Source organism: Zonotrichia albicollis, chromosome 4 (genome assembly GCF_047830755.1).
Source record: "Zonotrichia albicollis isolate bZonAlb1 chromosome 4, bZonAlb1.hap1, whole genome shotgun sequence".
In the NCBI taxonomy this organism is placed as follows: domain Eukaryota; kingdom Metazoa; phylum Chordata; class Aves; order Passeriformes; family Passerellidae; genus Zonotrichia; species Zonotrichia albicollis.
Window position 1 is genome coordinate 11,737,484 of NC_133822.1, and position 27,952 is coordinate 11,765,435.

The following is a 27,952-nucleotide window of genomic DNA, read 5'->3' on the forward strand; positions in this document are numbered from 1 at the left end:
TGCATAAAGAGAATTTCTAACATCTCAAGATGGGCAGTGGAGCCAGTTCAGAGAGCAAGGACTCAGCCAGGAGATCCAGAGAACTGGAAAAGAAACTCCAGGAAGATGCAGCCAGGGAAGCCAGGACAGTCAAACTCCTACTGTTGGGTAAATAGAATAAAAATTGCTCATAATGCTTTTCCATTGAGGGGCTGTTTTTCTCCGGAATTACATTTTAGTATTTTAAATTTCTCACCTCTCACTATTTTATTTGAAGAAGACAATTCTGTAATATATGTTTAAAATATTCTCTGGTTGTGGCCACTCATGAAGTCACAAGGAATAGGCTGGAAATGGCTGTGTCACTGCAAGTATTCAATTTTAAATGTTATAAATCCTTGACTTTGAATACTTCTGAGAAATGAAAATTTGCTGTTTGAATAAATGTTATGATACAAACATACAGAGAACACAGCACACTTATCTGTTTCTTTCATGGATCTACATGCATTCCTTTGCAGAAGGATTAAGTTAGATAAAAGGTTACATAAAAATCCACGTGTCACAAGATATTGATATTGTTTATCTTCCAAAGTGTTTCATTCCCTTTTTTAAAGAAGCAGAAAGTTATTTAGAATGGCTTTTTTGGATGTATAATGTAGAGTACAATGAAAAGTACACAGATAAATATTCTCACAAACTACTGTTTTTAATCCCCACTATGATCAATTTATTAGCAGACAGAGGCTGTAATGGCAAAAGAAAAGACATTCCTTTTCTTAACACAGCTGTATTCTGGCTTTATTTTTTTTCCCATGGTGATGTGCAGCTTACAAGAAATATCTGAGAGCACATTAACACCACCACAATATTTTTTTCTAACAGCCTCCTGTAAAAGTTAGCAGTGGTTTCTCCCAATGAATAGAAAAACAGTCTTTGATCATTGGAGTGTTTCTCTTTTTGCCTTTCTTGTAATTGCAGCTCTTGCAAATGGTTTTAAACTGACATTTATTCAGGCAAAACTAGATTAGATAAAGTAAACAACTCTGTTTTGTATCTTATGAAAAGGTCTATTTATACCTGCTAAAATCAAAGAATTATTATTCAAAAATAAATAAGAGAAGAACATGCAGGTTTCTCAAATAATAATAGGAAAGCAGAAGTTTGATACTCTAGATGTAAAATCAGTATTTGGATTGTGGCTTACAAAGCTTTTCAGTCCAGTTAAGGATAGTAAGAGTTTCTGTACCATAGTAACATAAAATATTGCTTCTAATGAGGAAAGCTTAAGTGAGTCAAAAAATCCCAGAACAATATTTTCATTTAAAATTCCATAAATTTAAAGTAATTTAAATTTATTGTTACAAAAAGAAATTGGGACACTGAGTTAGAACCAGGATCCATCTACTTCTGCATCCTGCCTTTGACCTTATCCAGCCTTATCCATGAGGAAAAAGTAAGAAATCCTTTAAGAGGAATGTATAGGATAAAGAGGAATTTTCCAGATAAAAAGGAATTTATAAGTTAAGCAGTTTTATCTTCAAGCTTTTATGCCCTTACAGTATTACTGAAGGCTGCTTTACAGCAGGACACCAAGTAAATTACCCCCCCCCCCACTGAACATATGTATGCATTTAGTATTAAGGACTTAAGTTTTAAATGTTTCCTAATGTATATAATCAGTCTTCTTCTGACACTATTAAGAGCAGCCTTGAAATACTTTTAGTAAAATACTTTCAAATTCAATGCAAGCTACATGAAATAAACTTCTATTACATTCATTTCCAACCTGAACATAGTTCAGTTTCATTAGCTACACAAGCACTCTTTTCATGAGACAAAATGATCATTTGGATCTGAAATACTTCTTTATAAATTTTTAAAATATCTTCCTTTACTAATATCACACATGATAAAAATTCAAATTTTTCAGTGGGTAATGTTTTGGAAGGCTTTTGTTCTCCTGAGCAACAGATGAGAAAGTCTTTGTTAAAAATATATTGAAGAGACAGAAAAAAAAAATGTTCAAGAACTTAAATTTTCTTCTTCTTAAAAAAACGAGATGTGAATAAACTGTGTATCAGGAGAGTATTGCTCCACCAGAGTGAGAGAGTCTCCTGAACATCTGGAGTCAGAGATGCTGAAGCAATGTGCAGAATGGGCACCACATCCTTCCACAGGGGCTGTGAAAATGGCCAGGTAGGAAAGGATTAAATCTACCATGATCAGATTTGTACCTATTATCTTTCTATACCTCAGAAGGGATATCAAAAATTATAGAAATGTTAGAGTTCATAAATAAAGGGCAGCTTTATTCAAGCCAGCCTAGTCCTAGCTTTCTGCTCAGTCAGACTTAATGTTGCCTTTGTACTTCAGACCAGATGTCATCGTTTCTTTTTGCAATAGGCAGGTTGGTAGAAAATATTCAGAAAAAAATGAGATTAATATCATAGGCTTTTCAGTGTAATCACTTACACCTAAAACGTAGAAAAAAACCCAATGTATTCTGACTTCTTTCTGAGAGTATTATTTAAAATCTAGTGTGGTGTCTCTACAGCCTCCAGCAGATCCCTTTACAAAAAATAGAACTTCTATTTAAAAAAAAAGGCACTATGTTTGTTTATGTCAAGTTCTATGACCCAGACAAACACACTAACTGGGTTGAGGTGATTTACAGTTTTTATGGCATGTACCTATAAACTGGGGAGGGGGGAAATTATGTCAGGTTCTGACGTTCCTCACCAGCTGGCCAGGAGCCAGGAGCATTAAATCCTCTGTTCTCCATGCTCCCATGCTGCCAAAGCCATCCCTTCCCCCAGCATTTCCATCTGGTCTCTATGTATTCATACTTCAAAAAGATCAGGTTGTTTTATGAGTCTGGAACAAACTCCAAGGTGAAAGTTTTATATCCTGTGTATCAGGGCTGTATCTGGCTGCCACATCACCTGTAATTTGTATTTTCTTGTAGGATGCCAACTTTCAGTTGATAGGTGTGCAAAGTGCAGTGCACGTTCCAAACATGACCAAAATAGCTGATGCTCACAGTGATGTTCCACAGAAATAGGAAATTAGCTTCAGTTTAAACAATCACTAAAATTTTAACTTATTTATTTTCAAAGTACTACTCCATGTTTCACTGTCTACAGTTTTCAGTGTCAGGAGAAAAGCCACTCTCAGCAGAACTGGTCATCTTCACCTCGCCTTTTGGGGCACAACTCACACAACTTAACTTAAACATCTGCTTCAGGGGAACAGAAATTGAAGTTTAGTTTTTCTAATAAATATTTCTCTCCACTGACTAGAAGAGGTCTCTGGAAAGTAGTCTGAATCTAGAAATTTATAGTACAGATACTTTACACCAGTTAAATGAAACAGTTACTGTAGTATTGAACTTTAACTTCCTGTTACTAACACCTAGCCTGTAAACATGGAGTTTGGCCACAAAGCCCAACAGTCTCACTGATGGGAATATACTGATTTTCTTTTTTGGAGAGTGGGGCAGTATTTAAGGATGTTATTCTCTCTCAAGTGTGTTAGATCTTAGATTTCTTTTTCTCCAGTTTCTTTCTCTCATACACTAAGTTGAATCTCATAAGAGGACCAGGAAGATATGATTTCCATTCTAGTTCATAATATCAAGACTTCTGAATGGCACGGGCAAAGATCAGACAGGGGTGTGAAACATTTTCTGATTTTATTTTGAATATTTTCCTTTTTTATTTGAATATTTTCTTGTTTTATTTGAATATTTTCTTTGCCTGCTTTTTGCTGATTTATGTCATTGTAGGTGAGTTTTATGACAGGTTTTAAACAAAATATTCAGCAGGGGTTTTTTATTTCCCTGTGTTTAATTCTGGAAAATTTTCTAAATGAAACCTTTCCTTCCGCAGTAATAACAACTGTAAAGAGATAATAATTCTTTATCTGAGACACAGAAGCACCTTAATATGGAAGAACCTTCCTCAATGTGTCAGCAGATGCTAATCTTGAAAGCTTGTACTCTCCACAGCTATTCAAACAAATTCTGCATAGAAAAACAAAAATGTCAAATCACAGCTGAGGGCCTGGGTTCTGTTTCCCCTTGAATTTGTGAGATTCTCACTGGGTTTCAGACACCCCTGGTTTTTATCTCCCTTTCTGCTCTGTCTACATGCTGTAGTGTCCTGCAGGGAGCAAGCTGAGCACTCCAGATCAGGAGAGGATTTGTGACAGATTGCATGGGGGCAGCTCCTTTGCAGCCTTGCTGCATGGCTGCTCTTCCTGAGCCTGCTCTTCAGCCCCAGGATCCCCAGAGCCATGGAAGTCTTGGGACATGGTGGGATGCAGATCTGGAGCACCCAAAGCAAGAGGAGATGCAGGTTTCAGCCAGCCAGAGTTCAGCACCTCACTGAGGGTGAATGTGGCGTGCCCTGGGGCATGGCGGAGGTGATCTCTGGGAAGAAGTGTTGATGTCACCAGTAGTGGGGACATCTTGCAGCTCCCAGGAAGTCGAGAAACTTCTTAGTATTCCTTCAAGTCCTGCACCCAGGTCATTGAAGAAGACGCTGAAGAGAGCCAGGCTGAGGATGGAGCCCAGTGGGACCCCAGCAGTGACAGCCAGAGTTTCAGGCATTGACTGGGACTTTTGTGCCAGTGTTCTCTGTGCAGTCATCCCTGTCAAAGGAATAGAGACAGAAATGAGCAGTAAGTTTCAGCTAGATCTTAAATATGCAAAATATGAAATACGGTGATGACTAAAATAGGGTGATACCTGTCAGGTAGAGGTATAAATCTTCAGAGCTAACTGAGTTTCTGAAAACCCTAATTAAGTTCTTTCTCAGCTTCAGGACAAGACTGTTTGTCCTGAGTCCTTATTGTTGGAATCTATAAAACTAGAGGGTTTTGAAAAAGTTGTGAAAAAGGCTCTTAAAGACAGTAAGGACAGTGAAATGTTTATCTATTATTCAGAAAATCTAGGCTTGAAGAAGATGCCTTCAGCTGCCTGTGTAATCACTCTAGGTCTTTTGTGATGCACTTTTGCCACTATTTCTGCAAAGCAGATAACCACTACAGAAGGTGGAAATGCAGCCCTAACTCTGGTTTTCCATACCATGGACTGGCCAAAGAAGGAGGTTACATGGTGAAGGGGAGGAATTAAAAAAGCAAGTGCAAATAAAATTATTCCTGACTCACTTCCTGGGGTGAAAATGCTGCTACAACTAAGATGATACTCCATGGTGAAGCTCAAATTCTGAAAGACACGTGTTGTTTGGATAAAAGTATTATTGGATAATAAATTAAAGATAAGCAGAGATAGAAAATTGCATCCAAAAGTTATAAATTACATCTCTTACTCTATTTTAACAGTGTCTTTCAGATCTGGAAGAGAAATTAATTTCTATATTATGTTTCCTAGCATTTTTCCATGAGATGAATGCACAAATTCTCAGTACAGCTTCCTCTCTTCCCTACAAAAAGTGTAGCAAACACTACCTTGCAGACAGGGCTTTACCAAGTTCTTCAGAAGGTCACTGAGAGGATAATAAATGATCTACCAAAGATTTGCATTTTTTCCAAACTGTGGCAGATGGCAGCATCAGCCCACTTTGCATGGGCTTGTTTTTCTCTTGCACTTTCTACCATTCACATCATGAGTTTCAGAAAATGCTTTGAGTATGGTTTGCTGTCTCTTGTGGTTCACTTGAGTAAATTAATCCCTGTCATTTGAATACTGTTACCTTTACAGAATGTGTTTGAAAAGTCAGTAATCAGTTGTTTCTATTTACTGAGAAGTCCTTGGTTAAAAAGCCTAGGCCTCGGATTTTAGTCAGAAGTATTGGACACCATACCATGAGGGAAAAGGTAATCTACCAAGAGAAAAGCTGTGATGAATCTTTTGGGACTTCAGCAGAGCTTTTGATACTTTTATGTCACAAGAGATAAAACATCCAGCTCACAGCTGGACAACCGAGTTACACAGTGGGAGAGCAATGGGCTCCTGGGCCAGGCACAAAGGTGACAGGGAATGTGGACATCAGTCTGGGGACCTGTCACTGCTGGGGTCCCACTGGGCTCCATCCTCAGCCTGCTTCTCTTCAGCATCATCTCCAGTGACTTGGTGCAGGACTGGAAGGAATGCTGAAGAAGTTTCTCAACAAAATTAAATTTGGATGAGCTGTCAATTCCCTCCTGGGCAGAGAGGCCCTGCAGAAAGACCTCAACAAATCAGAGGGATGGGTAATCACCAATCACATGGAGTTCAACCAGGGGAAGTGCTGGGTTCTGCTCCTGGGGTAGGGAAACCCTGGATGTACAGACAGGCTGGGCAATGAGAAGCTGGAGAGCAGTGATGGGAAAAGGGACCTGGGGGTGCTGGTCAGTGGCAAATTGAGCACGAGCCAGCAGTGCCCTGGCAGCCGGGAGGGACAGCCCTGTCCTGGGGGATTCAGGCACAGCATGAGCAGCCAGGAAAAGAGCACAAATTCTGGTGGTGAATATTTCAGTTTCTTTAAAATATGAAGAATATTTGTCACCTTGAGCCCTGTGTGCAGTTTTGGGAAGCACAGTATAAAAAGACAGTGAGTTATTAGAAATCATCCAAATGAGGATGGATGGTGAGAAGTCAGGAGAGGAATCATTATAAGGAGCAGCTGAGATCTGTTCAGACTGCAGAAAAGGAGTGAGGGGAGGTCTCACTGCAGTCTTCAACATCCTCCTGAGGGGAAACAGACAGTCAAGTACTGATCACTTCAAGATCAGTGGCAGGACTCAAAGTAGAGCATGAAGTTGTGTCAGGGGAGATTTAGGTTGGATATCTTCATCCAGAGGGTGGCTGGGCACTGGACCAGCCTGGACTCCTCAGGGCAGTGGTCACAGCACCAACTTGCAGAGTTCAAGAAGTGTTTGGACAATGCTCTCAGGCACAGGGTGTGATTCTTGAGGGGTCTTATTCTCTGATTCTATGAATCCTATCCCATGGATTCACAGAGTTAAATTCTCTCTCCAGGTGTTTTCAAAATCCATCTCTATTTTGGCAGCTCTTGCCAACCCTTATCACCCTGACTGACCAAAGATGATAGTCAGTCACGCATGTTGATTTGCCATGGACACACTTTGCATTGATTACTCACTTTCCATGAGATAAGAGGGCAAATTAGCAGTGCATAATCTGGCCAAACCTGTGCCCCAGTTCTTGAACTGGCTGCGAAAGCAAATGCCTGCACCTCCTCAGCAGCTGTGGGGTTTTCCTGCAGAATCATTCCCAAGGTGGAACTGGTGCACTGCTCTGAAGGTTCCCACTTCCAGCCAGAGAGCTCCATGGCAGAAGAACTGACAAAAAACAGTGTCAAGACTTTTGCTCATGTGCTGCCTCTGCTAGACCACATAGAAATCTTTACACTCTGGTTTTCCGGTTGCTTACAGAAGTTGCCTAAAGGGCATGGACCTGGCTCATTTGGCTTACAAAAGCTCATAATACAAATTAAAAGAGCAGCTACAAATCAGGTAATAATGGGACACTAAAAGAGGCTGTACTTTGTTCATGTTTTCCAGCCCATCTGCCAGAGATGAAATCAAAATTTTATCCATATTTTATTTACCTGATAACTAAAAATTCTATAATTTTCTTTAATTGACTGAATATTCACTTATTTTCAAGTGTCCCTTTGATTTTCAGTATTAATAGTTTAACCTGGACTTTGTTCTTTTTAAATCCAAATGGACATTAGGGAGTGTTTATGCTTAGTACAATGAGAAGCTAAGACATCTGCACCTCTCTTCATATAGAGAAAATTCTGTGTTCCAGAGAGTTATTTTTAATACTTGCTTCTTATTCATCTATCAATCATATCTTCTCCACATTCCCCTTCTGCAGGTGCTGGAGAGTCAGGAAAGAGCACTATTGTAAAGCAAATGAAGTAAGTATCTGAATATGCATATCAGCTTTGAATTTGGTATTTGTGGTATAAGCTGTCTAGCTAAAATCCTATTACAATATTTATGCTTATTTGAATAAAATGCAAAGAAACATCATTCAAATCAAGTTTCCATTCAAACACACTATGAAGAAAATCACCAAATGTCTGAGACACACAGGTGGATTGGTAGTCAAATCTGAACGACCAAATCATGCACTGGGCTCATGCATGGAGAGCAGGGAATCTGCTTCCTTGGCTTTGGTGGGAATTACTGTGGTGGAAATATGACTGTAAGAGACAAGCAGTGATGGGTGAACCACCTGGCAGGCCCTGTCTCCAGCAGATGCCAGTGAAGGATGTTTGAAAATCATCAGACCAGCCAAGCCAACACACTTGTGCTGGATGCCCTACAGTATCTGATGATCTGTGCCTTGGAAACCATCCTGGACCACTCTGTCCTTGCAGCAGCCCTCAGTTCATTCATGTCTACCCCTGAATCTCTTGCTGAACCAATGTAAACTAACAGTATCCACAGCACTCTACAGCAAATAGTTCCACAGTTTAATTACACTTGGTGTGAATCATCTCTCCTATTCATTGTATTTCAAGAGTAAATATCAAAATATTTGCATTGCACCATAGAACATGAAGCGCTTTCATCCTGTTTTTTTGGGGGGAGGTGAAGTTATTTTTTATTTGTTTTGGTGGTATTTTTTGTTTTTTGGAGGTTTTCTTTTGTGTTTGTTTGTTTGTTTGGTTGTTGTTGTTGTTTCATTGGGTTTCCCCCCCCCAGATGGCCTCTATAGATCATTCTTGGTCTCCAGAGCTCCTGCTGAGGTTAAAAAGGTCCCCCACAGGCCAGGAGAGAACACATTATCCACCAGCCTGCACAGTGAGCAGCTGCTACCAATGATAACATGGGTAGGGACTGATGTAAGAACTGCTTTTAGTAAGAAAATTACCAACACAAAAAGTTTTCATACGATAACCAATCTCGGAAAAAAAAACAGGCTGTACAAGCTCATGTGCAGAAATCCCTGTTTGAATTTGGACTGACTATCTGGTTACAGAGATATTGTGAGTGCATCATAAATTTACTGCAAGAATATTTGTAGCTGTTTGCTCAAAGTGCACAAAGTCCCTCATAGATTGAAGTCAGGAACTTCACTTTCCTTGGCTTCAAAGGAACGTTGAATCTCTCTGCATGTGTGTGCTGATTTACAATTTAGTTTGACAATATTTTCATATAAAACAGGTTACAACTAAATTCCTACATGTTTTTAAGGGCAGCCAAAATGCTGATTATGTATCTGGTTTAAATTAACAATCCACCAAAATTCAAGGGACCATACTTACACTGATGGCAAATCGTCCTTTACTGCACAACCTGATAAAATATTGCTAATGTGTCTAGTCTTATTTTCATAGAGAGGTCCAGGTCTGATTCCTAAACCTGTCCAAATACAGAAAAAATTACACAGAATTGCAGCTGTTAAGACTTGATCCCACACTGTAAGCACCAATCTCTTCCTGTGTAAAAATCAAGCAACCTGTTTATGAAATCAGTAACACCATTCTGGACTTAAGTTCCCCTACTTATTTATTATCTTCACCAATACCTATTTATTGTCTTCACCAATGCATTTTAAAGAGTTAAGTAAAAAATATTATGTCATAAGAACAAATTTCTACTATTTAAGCAACTAATTTTGTAATAAAGCAGATTCAGAACCATCCACCAAATACTTTGCTAACCCTTTTTTTCCAGTTAAATAGTAGATAAATTTCTTACTGTTTTGAGTTCCATACAGGAGACCCTCCCTACTCAGCAAACCATTGAGGTGTGTTGTGCTCAAATCATCCCCAAGCAGGGGCAAGATGTTCCTCTGAACTGAGCACTTTAAGGAGACTGATAAGATTTAACAGCATGGAGAAAAGCTGATGTATAAAAAAAATTCAAAGCTGAGAGTTATACATATAAAGACTTTTGCATTTATGACCTGTCAAATTGATCACAAATATTAATTATTTTACAGGAAAACCGTTCACAAAAATTGTATTTTTTCATATAAAATGTCATTTTTTGGTCACAACCAAGGACTTTTCAAGGGATAGTTTTTTCAGTTAAAACCCGCAATATTAGTAAATTTTTTTCAGTGAAGCATAAAGTTTTCTAAAGAACACTGATAGATGTTTACAAAAGAAATAATTTTGCTGAAAATATAGTTTCCAGCAAAATCATAGTAATTTTTAAATTATATATTTTATAACAATAAAAACTATAACTATATATTTTATAACATAATTTTCTAATTAATAAATCACATTTTTTTCAGTCTTAATCAACGTTATATCCATCCATTAAACATTAAAAAATATCTTCTGATACTCAAAATACAGATATGCTGCAGAGCCCTTGCAGCATAAAAAGATGAGGATGGTTATGAGAGATACTAAAAAGAAAAAAAAACATCTCTGGAGCTCTGTGCTTCTAACTGCATGATTTCCAATGTGCAATCTAGCTTTTCAAAAACCAAGTTGCATAATGCTGTGCTCTTATTTAGCAGTTTGAACCTTCTACAAATATTTCAGTGAATGAAAAGCAGAAAACAAAATATTTGGTAACTCATCACGCCTGTTGAGACTGAATCAAAGCCACCTATCTGATGAGAAGCCCTGCTTTTGTGAATAAAAGCCTCAGAATCCTCATGCATAAGATGGGGATGGTCTCTGCTCCATGAGCTCCTCTTTTTTCTTTCTCCCAAGTTCAATAGGACTCCTTTGAATCTTGCAGAATTCATCTGAATTCATGATGAAAACAGCATTCAAAAAAAAAAAAAAAAAAGGCAAGGCTTTAAAAGAGAGTTCATAAAGTTGCCTGATCAAGAAGAGATTGAGAAAAGATTTTAGAGAGATTTTTTTCCTACAGATGCTATTCCTACAGGCACAGGAATGCAACTTTTGAGTTTTCTGACATCCAAAAATCAGAGAGATGTTAAGACACATCAGTTGTCATCTGAGTTTTGTGTGTGTTTATTCAAGTGAATTATTTTCTGACAGGGCTGACTTGGCTACTCAGGTAGCTCTCTCCAGAGTGTATCTCAGGCAAGATGGGGCAAAACACCAAACCCCAAAGCCCAGAAATTCTGTATTTAACAGCCTTCATCTCTGACCAGCTGAGGTGAGGAAGATTAGAGCCTTGGTTTCAGCAGCCAAAGCAGTTCTGAGTCTGTTCAATGAGAGCACACCAGGCCAAAGCGGGTGAAGATTTCATCCTTATTCCCAGCTCATGGAAAAAAGATGTCTCTAAGCCCTGATATAATCTGCACACTGATTTGGAGAACTTTAACCACATGCCATTCTCCAGTCAAGGAGGATTATAAAATTCTAATTCCTCTGTCAGAAAGATTACTGAAGCTGATTACTAAGGCTCTTTACCCTATGGAGTAAAGTGTAAGTCTCCAAAGCCTGGAGATAATAAGACCTTGTTATTACTGTAGAAACTATATCTGATGCAGAAAAAAATATAAATTGTTTTTCTTGCTTTATTGATAATTGCCTCCCAGTGCTGAAACATTTTTCCAATAATTTTTCTATCTAGGTAAGATTCTTGATAAAAATCAGAATGGCTGAACAAGCAGTGACAGTCCATGACTAATATTGCAGTTTCCAGAAGTAAAACATTTGGGATCTAAGCACAGAAATGTGTCTTGCCCTTTATCTCCAGGGATGGGCCTGGCTCTTGTTCTAGACTCATACTTTGTTTTAGATTAACTCCCAAGCAGAAAAAACAGCATCTATTCTCTCAGACTGGGTGCAGACAATTAACCTCACAAAGGCTGAAACTGCTGCTGTCCTGTTCTAGCAGAATAGGCAGATCCACCATTGAAAAATGCTTTTCCAAGGGCCAGATGGGTGCAGTTCTTTCTCACACTGACTACAAAAGTGCCTGATCTAACTTTTTATTCCTTTTTTTTTTAAGTATCTCATAAGCCTTTAGTTGTTTATTTTTTCTACCAGAATCATCCATAAGGACGGTTTCACCTTGGAGGAGCGCATGGAGTTCAGACCAATCGTTTACAGCAACGCAGTGCAGTCTATCCTGGCCATTGTCAAAGCAATGACTAAGTTAGGAATCAGTTATGAAAACCCTGGTAGAATTGTGAGTATGACACCCTTTCTCTTGAAATAGGTATTGGAACAATTTATTATTTTTTTTGTAATGTAATAGTAGAGACTAGTAGAACAAGGAGGATCTGGTATTTTCTTTATGACAGTGGAAACTGAGTTCCATTTGAGTTATATGTGACAAAATGTCCTCACTTTTTATATTCTCAAAACTGATGCCTCACTTTTGCATAAACTCTTATTTTGATTGCTACAAAGAAAATGTTCAAGTTGCAAAGACATTAAAAAAAAACAGAAAAAAAAAAGAGAACATTTTCTTAGCTGCTTAGCCACTTATTTATTGCTATTGAGAAATGCAAAAAATATTTTCCTTTTATGACCAAATCTTGGGGTCCAGCCATGTGAGGAAAGGTTGTGTAGACATGCTGGGAGCATTTCAGTCATTGCTGCTGGAACAGAGACCTCCCTGTGGTGTGGATGCACCACTGGCACCACAGGGAAGTGGTGCCCAACATTCCTGACAGACCCAAAAATCCTATGCACAGGCAGATGGAGGCAAAGCCACAGGAAGAAGACCTGTTGTCTTCAGTCAATTACCCTGAGTTTTCAAGGACAGAAATAAAGGAAAAACTTTTCTTCTCCATGCAATGATTTAGTCTTTTAGCCTCTAATTCAGATCTTGCTGAGAATTTCTCAAATGCCTGTCAGAATATCAGTTGATTCCAGTTTTGGCAAATTCTGCCTAATCCCTAGAGGTTTATCTTGGAGGGAGTAACATCTGCTTATCTGAAAGAGCTCTACTTGCTCCAGAAGTACATTTCATTATAATGACATGTGGTACTTTGACCTAAAAAATGATAAACAAAATCTTCAGGGGTCACTAAAGCTCATACAGGCATTTGACAAAATAGAAATTAAATATTTTCCACTAATAATTCAAACATTCAAACAAATGTAACAAGGCCCAAAAGCAGCACACAGAAAACAGAGCTATGTAAATGTGCTGTACTGCATAAGGAGCCATCAACCACCCTGCTTGGCCCAAGCCATGGCTCCAGCTGGACCTTGCAGCGCTGGCCACAAGCCCTGCCTGGCTCAGCCCATCATCTCCTCTGTGTGGGGCAGGCTCTGTCTCCTCTTGCTGAGACATGTGCCCCAATATTTCAGTCTCTTTTCTCAACCCTGACAAACTTTCTGAGATGTCTATACAGGCTCACTCAGTGCCAGTTTCACCGATTTCCCCTTTTCAAGGGACTTCATGTCACTGAGAAGTTGTTAAATAGCCCAGTTTCTTATATATATATATATATATATATATATATATATATATATATAATTTCTTAGCATTATGTATAACCAAATGCAGAAAACACAGCTTTTGTAAGTTTATCATTTATAGTACAGTCAGCTCACTCTTCCTATTGCAGAAAAGGCTTCTAGGACCACAGGTGAATCCAGCTGTATAGAATGTTTGCAGTGCCTGTCTTCTTTTCCCCCAGAATGACAGAAGAGCAACCTGCATATGATTTTTAGAGAAAATAGAAATTCAGGTCACATTTATTTGAGTTGCCACTAAACATTGCCTTCTCTTCCAAAAACCTCCAAAAACTTATCTTACATTTCTCATAAAATCATAAGAAATTGACAAGCTTTAGTTGTTTTGATATAAGCAGTGATTTCAGCTGGACTTTGTTCTTGCTGTGTGTTCTGGTTCAGATTTAGCAGCTCAAAGTCATCTAGTTCAAGGACTGGGATTATCTTGGTCCCAAAAGCAGTGTGCTTATCCATGTTCCAGGTCTGCCTGCAAATACATCTTACTGGTATGGAAAAGGCCTTAACACTTAATTTAAACAACATCTTTTCTGGGAAGCGAGGTAATTTTTTCTCTTTAAAACATCATTCCCATCTATTTTAGTGTGAAAATCATCTAAAGTCTTTGTAAATGCCAGAGATAAACAAAAAGTTCTACAAATCAGGGTGATAATGTGATAAGTTCAATCTGCTGCTATCTTCCTTTATTATTGTCCAGATTTAGGACAAATTTGGGAGAGAACCTCTGACAGGGTTCCTCTAGAAAACAGATTCAAGCAGCCCCTCCCCCAAATGTTCAGGAAAATATTTCCTTGGAGAAAAGTGGAAAAAACCTGTTTATTTAACAGGCAAAGCATTCACCAGCACAAAAAATGAACAGTATTAAACAATAAAATCTCTTGCTGCTCCAAAAGAGATGACAGGCTCAGAAAGTCCCCTTGGTGGGCAGTAGCTCAGCTCACCCAGTCTGTTATCAATCCCTCCTGCGCTGGAAATGCTGTCCCACAACTGGGTGGGCCACAGGTGGGAGCTCCTGGTGCTCTTCTGGGTGTTCAGTCCACAGCAGGTTAAAACAGGTCCAAGAAAAAGAAAAAAAAACACAGTCCAGGGAATTTGTCTGCCTCAGCTAGCTAAAAACTAACTAAAAGCACAGGAGAGCTCTGTCCCGCTGTGCTGCAGAGAGCACAGTCCAGGAGAGGATGCAGGGGGGCAAGTTCAGTTCCTGATAACAAACTCTGCACTTCTTCTCCCTCTTCTTCTCTCTCAGAACCAGCCATAAATGTGCAAAACCTATTTCTGGGCTAAAATAACAAAGGGGGATATGAGCATCATAAAGCCACACCAGGATATTCCACCTCTACTTCTTATTATTCTTCTTGCCAGGACAATTATGTAAGCACAAAAATCCACATATGTTCCCTTTTGCATAATAATCAATGAACATTTACCCTCTACACCTAGAGACTCTGAGCTCAAGATTGTAGGCCATTCAACGCACAAATCCAGCCTGGTAGGTGGATAGCTGTAATCATTCCGTGATATGCCATATCTTGAAGCAGAGAACATTGCAACTCTTATCTTTCTGCTGAACAAGTGTGCACCCTGGAGACAAATGTGAGGCACACACGAGAGAGTGACTCGCTTCTGCTGATCCGAGCACTGCTGGAGGGCATGGGGGTGTAAATGGAGCTGGTGCTGCTTCCTGTAGAAGGGCAATTTTCCTGCTGTCCTCGTCCCTCTTTCCAGTGAAGGCAATTTTCTAGTGGTTATTTCCTAGTTTTGGTTTTTTTCCTCCATGCCTACTCAATATCTCTTTTTATTTTTTTTTCTCCATGCCTACTCAATTTCTCTTTCATAAAAAAATGCAGTGTTTAATTTTTGATCTGTCTCTGACTTTTTATAAATTTTCCATAAACTGCAGCTCCTCTTGAGACATAAAGATATAACAGATTCCTAAAATAAATTTGTTAAAAATTTTTGTGAAGATGCTTCCTGGTTTTGAATAAAACATACTCCCTGCCAAAACAGTGTCTGTCAGAATCCATTTATACTTTTGCAACTATTGACTGCAAGTCACTTGAGTTGTCTACTTCTATGACTAAGAAGGAGCTATGTTTTATAATTATCCCTTGCTGTGGCAGTGTATCAAATGACTATTTTAATCATGCTCTTTATTTACAGTAAATTCCTAAGCTGCTAACTACTGAAAATAAATATTTTTAATGAACTAGATTATTTAAAATATTTTCATTTGGCTAAAAAAGGAAGAAATAAGAGAATAATATATTTAAAATATTTGGGATTTTATTCTTTACAGGTTTTTTCTTCCCCACATAGGGGAAATGCATACGCAAGTTATATTCCTTTTGTCACGTTTCTTACTGGGGTCAGAAGCTAGAAATTTTTTCTTACAAACACATTCAAAACCAACTTTAGATATAGATTTCTGCATTGATATAGTTATAATATGTTTTAAATTTAAATGTCCTTTTAAATTTAATTTTTAATACAATACCCTATTACTTTATTAATATAAAACTTTGCACCCAAGTTGGATGGAAGGCTTTTATATTAATAAAGTAATAGAGTTTCTTCTTCTTCCCCACATAGGGGAAATGCATTCCCTATGTCACTCTTTCTTACTTTGTCACTTTTCTTACTGGGATCAAAAGCTAAAAATTTTTTCTTACAAACACATTCAAAACCAACTTTAGATATAGATTTCTGCATTGATATAGTTATAAAATGTTTTAAATTTAAATGTCCTTTTAAATTTAATTTTTAATACCCTATTACTCTCTTAATATAAAAGCCTTCCATCCAAGCTGGACTATTTGTGAATGCCTATGGCAAAATGAAACTGAGCCCTCATATCAAAACAAAACAAAAAAAGATGAAAACTCTGTGTATCACAATTTCAGCCTAACCTTGGCACTACCTAAAGGGAAGTGAGCCTGTAAAAAGATGTTTACATGCACAGACGAGTACAGCAACCTGGAAAAACCAGCAAAAATGAGAAATTTTTGCCCTTTCTACTCATTACAAACCAAGCTCATCCTCAAGGAGGTGAAGGGGCACGGCGCGCTTGCACAATATTTACTGAGATTTCTCTTTAGGAAGATGAAAGGAGGCTGTGTGCCATGGCAACAGCTCTGGAGGATGGCAGCATGTCCCCGGAGCTGGTGGAGCTCATCAAGCGGCTGTGGCGCGACGGCGGCACCCAGGCGTGCTTCGCCAGGGCGGCGGAGTACCAGCTCAGCGACTCGGCGGCATAGTAGGTGGCACAGCTGCTCAAAAGCTGGATTCTGCACTACAGTAACTGTCCCCCTCGAAGAACAGCCTCTGGAAACCATTGCTGGTTAACCTGGAAAAATAGGGGGGTTGATAAGGTTTATAATGTGTCAGAAATGTTTAGGCGGAGAAAGACGAGAAAGCAAAGTTTCAGAAACAATTTGTGTCTGTGGGTTTGTTTGAATGGTTAAAAAAAAAGAAGTATTCTCCTTCTGAGTATTTCTAAGATTGACAAAATGAGGGAAAGGTGACTCGAAACAGCTTAGGTTTTACCTAGAGTGATATTTTGTGTATGTTGCAAGATGTTAAATATAAGTCAGGAGGAAACAATAAAAACTTTCCTCTAAACTAACCCAGCTGCAAGGACAGGTGCTCCCTGGGCCTTTACCACCTCAGCTGAACCAGAGGTGCTCTCCAAGCCTGACAGCCCCAGGTCCCTTTCTGAGCCCTGGAGGCACCAGACAGATGAGCAGGGGGCTGACCAGGGCTGCTCAACCTCACCCCCACGCAGGATCAGCATCCAGCTGGGGCACATCTCTCACCTCAGATGAATCAGTGACTTTCGACTTTTCAGGAGGCCCTGGCTTGGCCCCAGTCCTGCTTGGCCCCAGTCCTGCTTGGCTGCCTTCTGACCCAGCTCATACACTCCATGAAGGGAGGTGTCACTGGGTCAGAGTCTTTCGAGAGTGCTCGAGTCTGACTCCAGACCTTTGTTCCAGCTGGGGTCCATCTTCTGAGACCCGCAGGTGGAGATTTCCCCACTCCGGGAGCTCCTCCTGCAGGCTGAGGGCGCCTGCAGGGTGAAGCCTTCCAAGGTGCTGAGTGTCCCTCCTGCAAGGCAGGAAAAGAAAGGCATCGTTGAATGTTGGCCCTCAGGAGGCAATCTGAATTGATCCAAAGTTCAAAAATTGTAGATATAGTGCAGGGAACATGCAGAGAAAATATTAAAGATTCTTCATCTTTTTATATCTTCCAAACAAGAATTAAGATCTTTTGCAAGAGTGTTAAACAAAGAAAATATTGCCTACGTTGATTTGTTGATTTGACAGCATTTTATAGCAGTGTTGTTTTTTTTATAAGGATGGTACAAAGCAATTTTTTTCTACAAACCCTTTATGACAGGTTCTGCTGCCATTCCCACTAAAAGCCCATAACAAACTAGTCATAATAAGTAAAAGGAAAATTACCTCTTAACTTCTTTAAAACAAAATTTAAACCCTGTTTACCAGTGAACACTATTCTGTGTACCCTCTGCCAGGCAAAAAAGGTTTGTTGTCTACAAAGAAGATAGAAGAACATAAATTAATTCGCTTTCAGTGTTAATGTTTGTGTCCTGTTTTAACCTGAAGTAGGTTTCAGTATTTAGGGAGGTTAATATAGGTTGTGTCTGTAGTTATTATTTATTTCTAGACCTACATTAAAAACAGCTACAGTGAGATGTTTTCAATCTGCTGGAACATTTCTGCTAATTTCTTGGAAATCCTGCTTCTCTGGCTTCATCTTTTGGTACCTGATGCTCCCAAAATTCTAGCCTTTGGCTCTGAATCATTAAAATCAACTTAATGTTTACCCTTACTGCTGGGCTTCTAATGATCAGTTCAAAGTCAGCTACAATCAACCATCTAACGCTGCAGTTCAATGTCTTTTAAATCCCAAACCCTGTTTCTCAGTGCCTGTGAGCCAGCTCCTATATAGAATCTTGATTAATACTGAGTAAACTCTGACTTTCTGAGGTTATGTCCTCTGAGATTTCTCATTATTAATTCATGCTAATGAAGTTTGATCACTGCTTTTCCTTTGTGTGTTTTAATTGAAAAAAGAAATTACTTCTTCAGAATAATAGAAAAAATCCCTCTTTGTCAAATTTAGCTGGAATTTGTCCCTTAGACTCAAATGGAATGATTTGTTTTAAAATGGAATGATGGGTATGGAAGGGGCAAGATTGGGATTATAAATTGTGACTTCACATGTCATTGTAGTACATGGTGCATCTTGCTAGCTCAGCCATTTTCCTCTCAGGGTAGGAGTCTGGTCACCTCATTCAAGCCAAAGAAAATCAGCATTTACTGACCCCCAGTTTCCGTTCCCTCCTTTCCCAGTGAGGAGATGATCTGCAGCCTCCCCTTGGAGCTGCCTAAGGCTCTGGAGGAGCCTGAAATTGCCTCCTGCTCCTTTAACTGCATAATTGACTTGGTCTAATTCTTTATGCAATTACAATTGGCTGTGTTGAATTGAATTTAGGCATTTGTGGCTATGAACTGTCAGAACTTTATTTTATATTCAAGTGTTTATTTTAGTGCTTACATGTTTTATAAATAACAAAATGCCTTTTGTTTCTGCCTTTCACAAAAATGAGCTGTTTGCCTCAGGCTCTACTCAGAGAAACAGAGCTATATTGCTTTTTTTTTCCTTTCCCCAACAGATTGTTTCCTGGCCTCAAATAATGGGAAAACATTGAATTACTTAGATCAGGTTCAACACCCCTTGCAGACTGGATACAGTTTATTCAACTTAAAATAGGAAAATCCCATTTCCAAACATTACTTGGAAATATCCTAATGAAAGATTACAGCATTTTAGATTTTTATTTTATTTTATTTCATTTTATTCTTTTTTTTTTTTTTTTTAACTTACAGATCTATTAAATATTACACACAAGGACGATGATCTGTGAGGTTTCTTTTGGAAGATTCTGGTTAAACTGAGCAGCAGAACTTCCTGCTGGGTTCAGTGTAGAGGCTGTAGACTTAGTGTAGAGAAGAAAATAAAAGTATGGAACCTAACAGCCATTGGAAACACAGTCTTTGTTTGTCAGAGACAGGAGGCTTCAAATAGGAAGGTGCCAAGTGGACACTGAAAATGCTCCAGCTATTGTGTGGCTGCTTGCTTTTGGCTTTGGTCTTTATTTGAACATTGGTAGCTAAAATGCAGGAAGTTACTCAAGCATCACCTCTTTCTTTTCCTTTTGCCAACTCATAACCCCTCTGCACAGATTCCCAGAGCAGCCAGCAGGATTCAGAGGCTCTGCCCAGCCATTCAAAGAAAGGTGTCTGCCCCTATAAGAGACAGGAGAAGTGTTGGACAAAAACATGCTTCAAAGATCTGGTTTGGGTTCTCATATAATGTAGATTTTATCTGTGTATACCAGAAGTAAAAGCAGATAATCCACAGTTTTTCAAGGACTCTTCAGAATGGCAACCCAGGGGATCCTCAGCTTCATTGAAGCTTTTGGTTTTGACAAAAAATATATTTTTAAAAATCACCATGTACCTTCTTGTTGTAAATTGAGAGGTCTAAAGAGAAAACAGCCCTTTAAAGTGAATTCCTCCAAAATATTATGCCCTCCCTTTCACTTAGGAAGGAAAACACTGTTTTCAGTCCAGAAAAGACTGTTGCAACCAGTCTGACAGGCTGAGGTGATTCCTTTTGCATCTGCTTCTGCAGGATGCTTGTGGTTCTTGCCCTGAGGCAGCAATTCCCACTTGCTGAGAGAACATGGCCAAAACCCCTTTGCTGACAAGGTGGTTTTTGACCATCCTTAGGGAAAATAAGGATTTTCCTTAGCTGCAAATCTAAGAAAGATGCTTACTATGTGCAATTGAATTACACTTCTCTATACGAGGAGAAAAAAAACCAACTCTGAATTGTGCAAGTCAGTTGTATAAAACCAACAGTACTGTATTAAATACGTATGTTGCATAATATATTTTAAAGGGACTCAGTGTGGAGTGATTATGTAATGGACATTTCACTTTTTGAATTCACCAGCCACCATTTCTGTCTCACTCTCCCCAGTTACCTCAATGATTTGGACAGGTTGGCAATGCCAGACTATGTCCCCACGGAGCAAGACGTCCTGCACTCCCGAGTGCAGACAACTGGGATTATAGAGACTCAGTTTTCTTTCAAGGATTTAAACTTCAGGTATGAAAGCCATATTTTACATTTTTCTTGGGTTTTATTCTTCTTAAGCATTTTCTTTAATACGTGTTGACTTATTATAACACAGGTGACGTCATTGTGATATCATTGAATCCAGTCTTATATAACATTTTTACACAGCTGAAAAAGCAAGATATTTTATTATCAGTACTCCAACTCTGAGCATATAATGGACCATTACAAATAGGTCACAAAATACTAGGTTCTAAAAGGGCATTTTTACGTATGCAAATGTCTAAAAAGCTTTAGTTATATCCTGCCATTTGAATAATTGTGCCATTTATAAAATTTGCCTACTTAAATGTCCTTAAGAGCATGCAAAAAACATTTGATTCCTACCAATTTGCACATACTCTAGACCTTTCACTCTTCTTTTGAGAATGGAAATAACTGCTTTTAGCACAGGAATGCACTACAGTTGGCCAAAAAAAAAAAAAAAAAAGAAGAAAAAAGTCTGTCCCATGGGGAATTTCAGCATTATCAAACATATCTTCATGCTCATTTAAGATGAAAACCAAAATGCTCAGAAAAGAATTTTGAAAATAATGCCTCTGAGAAATTTGACTGAAATGTTTTTTTACACTTCCAGATATTCAAGATCTAGTTATGCTTGGTGAACCAATTAAAAGCATCTAATTGCACATGAAGATGGATTTGAATGAATTATTATCATTTCAGAGTTCTATAATCCTTTACTCTGTGGACTCAAATCCATTTAATTCTCAATTTAAAAGCTGGGGCACATATCGAAGAATGCAGTCTAGACAAGAAACTGCCTGTAGAGGCAGACAGATTTATAAAGCATGAGAATTATTAACTTTTACATTTTTCATCTGGCTTCTTTCTTTCTTCTCATGTGCCAATTAAGCATTCCCCAAGCCATCTATGCTACTACACAGATGCTTGAACACAACAGAGATTGCACATACAAAATGAGATCCTGAAGTAGATGTCTTACAAATAAATTATTATCATTTATCAATATTCTGGTCACTCATGAAAATTCATGATCTGCCCAAAAATGCTACAGTGCAATGTCATGGACATAATCTTCTTTTTCTCTGATTAATGTATTTCTAGCTTTGTTCATTGGAAATTCAAATGCCACCAGTTACAATCATAGTTCATGTATGAAATCAATTCAGGATGGAGAAAGAAAGCACCAGAGGGAAACCCTCATTGACAAGGATGATATCAGCCCTGAGATGAGAATATCAGCATTAGTGTTTGGGTCTAGCTGAAATGCAGCACAACTGGGATTTAAGTTTGCAAAATTTAGTTTACAAAATTTATTCTGCAAAAAAGAGGAAGGCTCTTAAAGCCACCACAAACACAAACCCCACTGTTTTTACCCTCTGCTGTGCATCACAGTAGTGTTATGTGAGTAAATTCATTGGTGATTTCAGGCAGTTGAATAATATTAGGTAATATTAGGAAAAATCACTACAAAGGAGTCTGAGGGGTTTGAGCTGCAAAAGGGGTGCACAACAATTATAAATCCATGTTAACCTGCCAGGAACTGCTACTTTGCATTGCCATAGCAATGCAAAACAGGTGGAGGATCCTGATGTCTCTGCACAAGTTTGATAAGTACCATGGAAACATCTCTAAAGAGAGGAACACTTGCACATTCAGAGTGAGTTTTGGCTGATGTGCTGATGGGGTTTCAGGTCATAAGCCATGCATGGAAACAAAAAACCCATGAACAGATGCCTCATTTACTAAACCGTTGTCCCTTTACTGAACTGAATGAGACAGAAAACATTTTGTAACTGTGCAGTAAAAGTCTAAATCCCAGCACTGCTCCCAGGAACTGAATTACAGTTGCACAGAAAACATTGATTTTTATTTGCTCCTTGCTTAGCAGTTACTTTGCTGGTTTAGTGCAATTTAGCTTCCATGTGCTCTTCAATTTATTTCACTAATGTTGACTTAAAGCTCAGAACATAATTAAATGTTTTTCAAAGGAGATCTGGTCTTCATAGTTCTTCTTCTAGTATCCTTTCTATTGGTGTGCTAGTAACAGTTAGACCGAAGTCAGGCAAGCTTTATTTTAATCTTCAGACCTTTCTGTGTGTACCACTGGGGGAGTATGTAATTCTGTATCTGCAGCTAAGCTTTTCAAGAGCAGTTCTGGGAAAATATAGAGATTTCTAGACTAACTGACCATCTTGGTAAAACAAAATCATCTCATTTTCTATCATTTATGGAGGGACTTTGGTTTTACATGTGAGTGTGTTAAGTTCTGGGCTGAGGATAGAGAAGCAAACTAAGGTTAGTACAACCAAAACTGCCCTTAAGCATTGCCTCTGGCCTTGGTCTCGTCCTTTTTAACTGGTTTCTCTTGAATAGTCAAAGGCCATATGCTAAAATTCACAGGAAGTGAATACTGATTCACATGATTATCAAAACTTTCCTGAAGAATAAATTTTGTATCTTTTATTATTTGTTTTCCTGCCATAGCCCTGATTTCAGAGTTATACACCACAAATCAAGAAAGGCATGTAACTATAGGTGACTTTTGAGTACTAATCAGAGACAAAAGTCAAGATATTTTATTTGTGCTGATCCCACTCTTCAGTAGACCTTCTGAACTTAGTGAAGATATCCTTGGAAGAATGTCATTACTATTATCAAAATCTTGCTCCACAAAAGCTTCCTGACTTCAGGAATAATTCATTTTGTCAATAAAAATAATTCATTTTTATTGACACCCAATAAAAAAAAAAGATTAAATGTCCCAGTAAAAAAAAAAAAAAAAAAAACAACTTAATTACCCCTCAGCTGCAGAAACATTTCATTATGAGCACTGAAAGGGTTTTATTTTTCCCCTAAGAAGGAAGAAAAATTACAAAAAATAACCTTTTTTAACATCAACTGCGCTGCTGATGGTGAAGGAAAAAAGGACTAAGATTCTGCAAAAAACAGTGTTTCAGTAACAAATTATTTTTGCTCTGTTTACTATTGACATGATTGCTTCTTACTGAATTCCATTCTATTCATTGCTATAAGAATTGTTTAATTTTCAGATACTGCAGGATCCAGAGATCTAATGCACATTCTTGAAGGAAGGAGTTATCCAAGGGGGGATTAGGCTTTACAGTATTAAGTTCAACAACAGGAGGCACAGGGAAAAGTCATCATGCACACTAGGAAACAGAAAACCTAAGGGCAGGATAAATTTGATTTTTTATGTTTTCCCTGTTTTCTGACGCACTTGAAAAATCTTAAAGTTTGGCACCTTCTGTTTCAGTAAAACAGTGAAAGGAAAGCCCTGTCACTGAAAAACTGCAAGTGTGGGTGGGAATTGTGGAAGTTAGGGCTAAGGGCCCTAAGTCCCAGCCAGGTGTGCCCAGATGTCTTTGGATCCCACAGAGAGCCCATAGAAAGTTCATATGATTCTACCCAAAGGTAGTAGCAATTCCTGGCAAAGGTGGAAGGAAATCATTGCAGGGAAGGAAGCCCTACAATTCCCTCTGTACAAAGGAGAGGGTTCCTGCTCTCCAGGAATTGTTGCTTCAGAGCAGCCAATGAAGGTGGAGAGGCCCTCCAAAGTGGGATGCAGGTTGTGCAGTGAGCTCAGGGATCACCCCAGGGCAGGGAGCAGATGGCAACAGCTATTCATGCACAGCCAGGGGCCAGTGTGTGACTGGCCTTCAGTCCTGTGTCTTGGTGCTCAATATGCCAGCTCACTGCGAGCAAAGCATGAAGTAATAAATGATACTGCATTTGAGGGTCTTCTGTCAATGACTCAGAACTCTGCCCTAAATAAATCCTAGCCTGCAAGTCTTAGTCCTGCACTGAGCCCCATTTCCTCAACATTTCCTTTTCTGGGCCCCTCAGTTTGGGAAGGATGTTGAGACACTAGAGCAGGTCCAGAGGGGGCAACGAGGCTGGTGAGGGCCTGGGAACACAAACCCTGTGAGGAACCACTGAGGGAGCTGGGGGTGTTTAGCCTGGAGAAGAGGAGACCCAGAGGTGACCTTATCACTCTCTACACTCCCTGAAAGGAGGCTGCAGTCAGGTGGGGTCTCTTTCTCCAGGCAGCACTGACAGAACCAGAGGACACAGTCTGAAGCTGTGTCAGGGGAAATATAGGTTGGATATTAGGAAAAAGTTTTTTACAGAAAGAGTGAAAAAGTACTGGAATGGTCTGCCTGGGGAGGTGGTGGAGTCACCATACCTGGATGTGTTTAAAAAAGCCTGGATGTGGCACTTGATTTAGTTGAGTTAGGGCATGGCTTGGACTCGATGATATTTAAGGTCTCTTCCAACCTGGTGAGTCTGTGAATTCTGTGAACACAAAGTGCCACACGTAAGTACTGACTATTAATCCTACATGCAGGTATTTACGCCTTTTTATTTCATTTTATACCCACTACAAAACCATGAGTAACAACATACAGCACTCCTTGACCTTTTGGGGTAAAAACAGACCAATATTTGGGAAAGCTGGGTATTTTTCATTCATCTCCATTTGAACTCTGTGCATTAAAAGCATGGCTACATCCTTACAAGTGCTTTACATTGTACATATGCTATTTTCTCTGCAAAGGATGTTCGATGTGGGTGGACAGCGATCAGAGAGGAAAAAGTGGATTCACTGCTTTGAAGGAGTTACTTGCATCATATTCTGTGCTGCACTCAGTGCCTATGACATGGTTCTGGTGGAAGATAAAGAAGTGGTGAGTCAGAACAGCAAAACAACCCCTTTTGCTTCTAAGTTTTAATATACTCTCTGAAGGTACATTCCCATTCTCTGATAACCATTTAAAGGCTATTACACTGTATTGGTTCTTTCCAGTAAAGAACATCTCAGTAAAAATGATGTATGGAGATGAGATTTTTTCAGTCTCATGTTTTCCTTTTGCACCTCAACAGAACAGAATGCATGAAAGCCTTCATCTATTCAACAGCATCTGCAACCATAAGTGCTTTGCAGCCACTTCTATTGTGCTGTTCCTAAATAAAAAAGACCTCTTTCAAGAGAAAATAACAAAAGTTCACCTGAATATCTGCTTTCCTGAGTATGATGGTAAGTTTGGAGTGTTCAGGAGAAAACACATTCAGATGTTTTGTGTAGGCCATGAATGAAACACTGACTTTGACTCATGTCTCCTGTATATAAGCATTTAAATACTAAACCTCTTATCTAAGAATCTTCTCATGAAAGAATGGTATGAGACAGACACAGCTAGAATTCAACTCATCTCACCTACCCACGTTTATCCTAGGGTGGGTTCATTTCTCTCCCTGGAGTTGCTTATTTCTGTCCATTGGTGGTAGAAGAAGCTGAGAATTTAAAAGTTTCAGGTGGCTGAAGGGTGCTGTGATGGACTCAGCCAATAATTCAGTACAAGTCAGTATTTTATCACTCACACACACATCACAACTGAATCCAAAATTTTTGTTCCCGTTTTAAGAACTCATTCCATAAGGGAAGTCTGTCTCTTTTTGTATGTCACAGTCATGTCTACTGGAAATTAAAAAAAACACCAGATGTTCCCAGCTGATGCAAGAGAATATATAGGGCTGTGTCAGAAATTTCCAGAGAAAAAACAGTGTACATACAAAATTTTCATACCTAAAGTATGAAGTTAATTCAAATAGAAAGAAAAGGGAAAAAACCCACAAAAAACATTATTTCTTCTCTTTTTGCAGTTGTGAGGAAGTACCAGTTAAAATGCGTCTTTTTATTAATTTACTTTTCTTTCCACCAGGAGAAAATACATTTGAAGATGCTGCAAACTACATCAAGAAACAATTTCTAGACTTGAACATAAGGAAAGAAGATAAGGAGGTATATTGTCACTTGACCTGTGCCACAGACACTCAGAATGTCAAATTTGTTTTTGATGCAGTCACAGACATAATAATCAAAGAGAATCTGAAAGACTGTGGGCTTTTCTAACCATTCAACCCCTCACTCAGAGCTTCAGTCCTCTTTCCTCTCTTCATCTGATGTGCTGAGTGAAATAGAAAAAGAAATCCTCTAGGTAAGAAGCAATATCAGTTAGGCACCAGTTAGTATCAGTGGAGTGGTAGGTACAGCCTAAGCACTGCAGACCAACACAGACCTTCCAGATACCATAAGGAGATTTAAAAAAACTGTTCCTGTTCTACAAAGATGACAGCTGCTGATAAACCCTGCTGGAATCAAAGTCACATTCCTGTTTAAATCCGTATCACAGAACCAGAGAATTCTTTGGTTTGGAAGGACCTCAAATATCACCTAGTTCCAACCCCTGTGCCATATGCAGCAACATTTTCCACTAGACCAGGAATCAGCACTTCTCAGCAAACTGGGGACTCCTCAGTATCATGTGTCTTCTAGTGATATAGGATGAAAAAGAATTTATAATTGAGGCCTGAAGAAAACTATAGCTTTAAACAGTATCAATACTTAATTTACATTCTGTTCTGTATTCTGTATGCTACATAAACAACTGAAAGTGACCTGCCATTTATTCAGCAAAAGCAAACCCCCCAGACTTAGATGGTGTACGATGAAGAGCAGTGCAAATCTGAATGTTTAATTATACTGTTTTGTTAGAAGAGCTGAGGGACATATGCATAAAACTGCACACACACAAAATTGACAAAATTCCCAGTTTTAGAAAAATTAAAATTAAAATTAACACAGTAAGATGGAGGCAAGTTTTGTAAATCCCAAGGAGAAAAAAAAATTATAATGCCTGTCGGTTTCTGCATAAGGCACAAAGGCAAGTTGAAACATTTTTGGTTTACAATTAAATATGAGACTTTCTTGAAAAGCAATTAATAGTCCTGCTACTCAACAGGAACAGCAGCAGTGACTTCTACCACTGCAGAGCAGATGTAAACCCACCAGTTCTCATGGCAAAAGCACATCCTTGGGACTTTGGCACAGAGCACCTTTCTCTACACAAAGATCTTGGTAATGCAGAACTAATCTCCCTTAACTCCTGTTGATTTATGGAGACTAACTATAGGAAATATTTGACTGTTTTAAATAGAATGGGACTTTTCCCTGGTTTCGGCTGGGTTAGAGTTAATTTATTTCCTAGTGGCTGTCCCAGTGCTGAGTCTTGCATTTAGTGTATGAGTAATGATAGCACATTGATGGTTTAGCTGTTGCTCAGTGGTGCTGATCCTACATCAAGGACTTTGCAGCATCTCATGCTCTGCCAGTCAGAGATGCTACAAGATGTTTGTATGGCAAGCACAGCTGGCCAAAGGGATATTCCATAACATGGAACATCATGCCCAGTAAAGAAACTGGGGGAGATTGGCCAGGAAGGTTTGATCACTGCTCAGGGATGGACTGGGAATGGGTCCCTGGCAGGCAGTGAGCAGCTGCATTGAGCATCCCTTGGTTTTTCTAAGTTTTATTCCTCTCTTTTTCATTCTCCTTACTATTATTACTA

The 27,952-nt window shown here is 38.9% G+C and overlaps 1 protein-coding gene across 1 annotated transcript; it reads left to right on the forward strand.

Annotated features, from left to right (window-relative positions):
* Positions 1-27,952, forward strand: GNAT3 (G protein subunit alpha transducin 3). Its single transcript, XM_005489175.2, has 8 exons — positions 1-147; positions 7,832-7,874; positions 11,895-12,036; positions 16,430-16,587; positions 20,400-20,528; positions 25,102-25,231; positions 25,428-25,581; positions 26,267-27,952. The coding sequence occupies exons 1-8, from the start codon at positions 30-32 to the stop codon at positions 26,455-26,457; spliced, it is 1,065 nt and encodes a 354-aa protein (XP_005489232.2). The 5' UTR covers positions 1-29; the 3' UTR covers positions 26,458-27,952.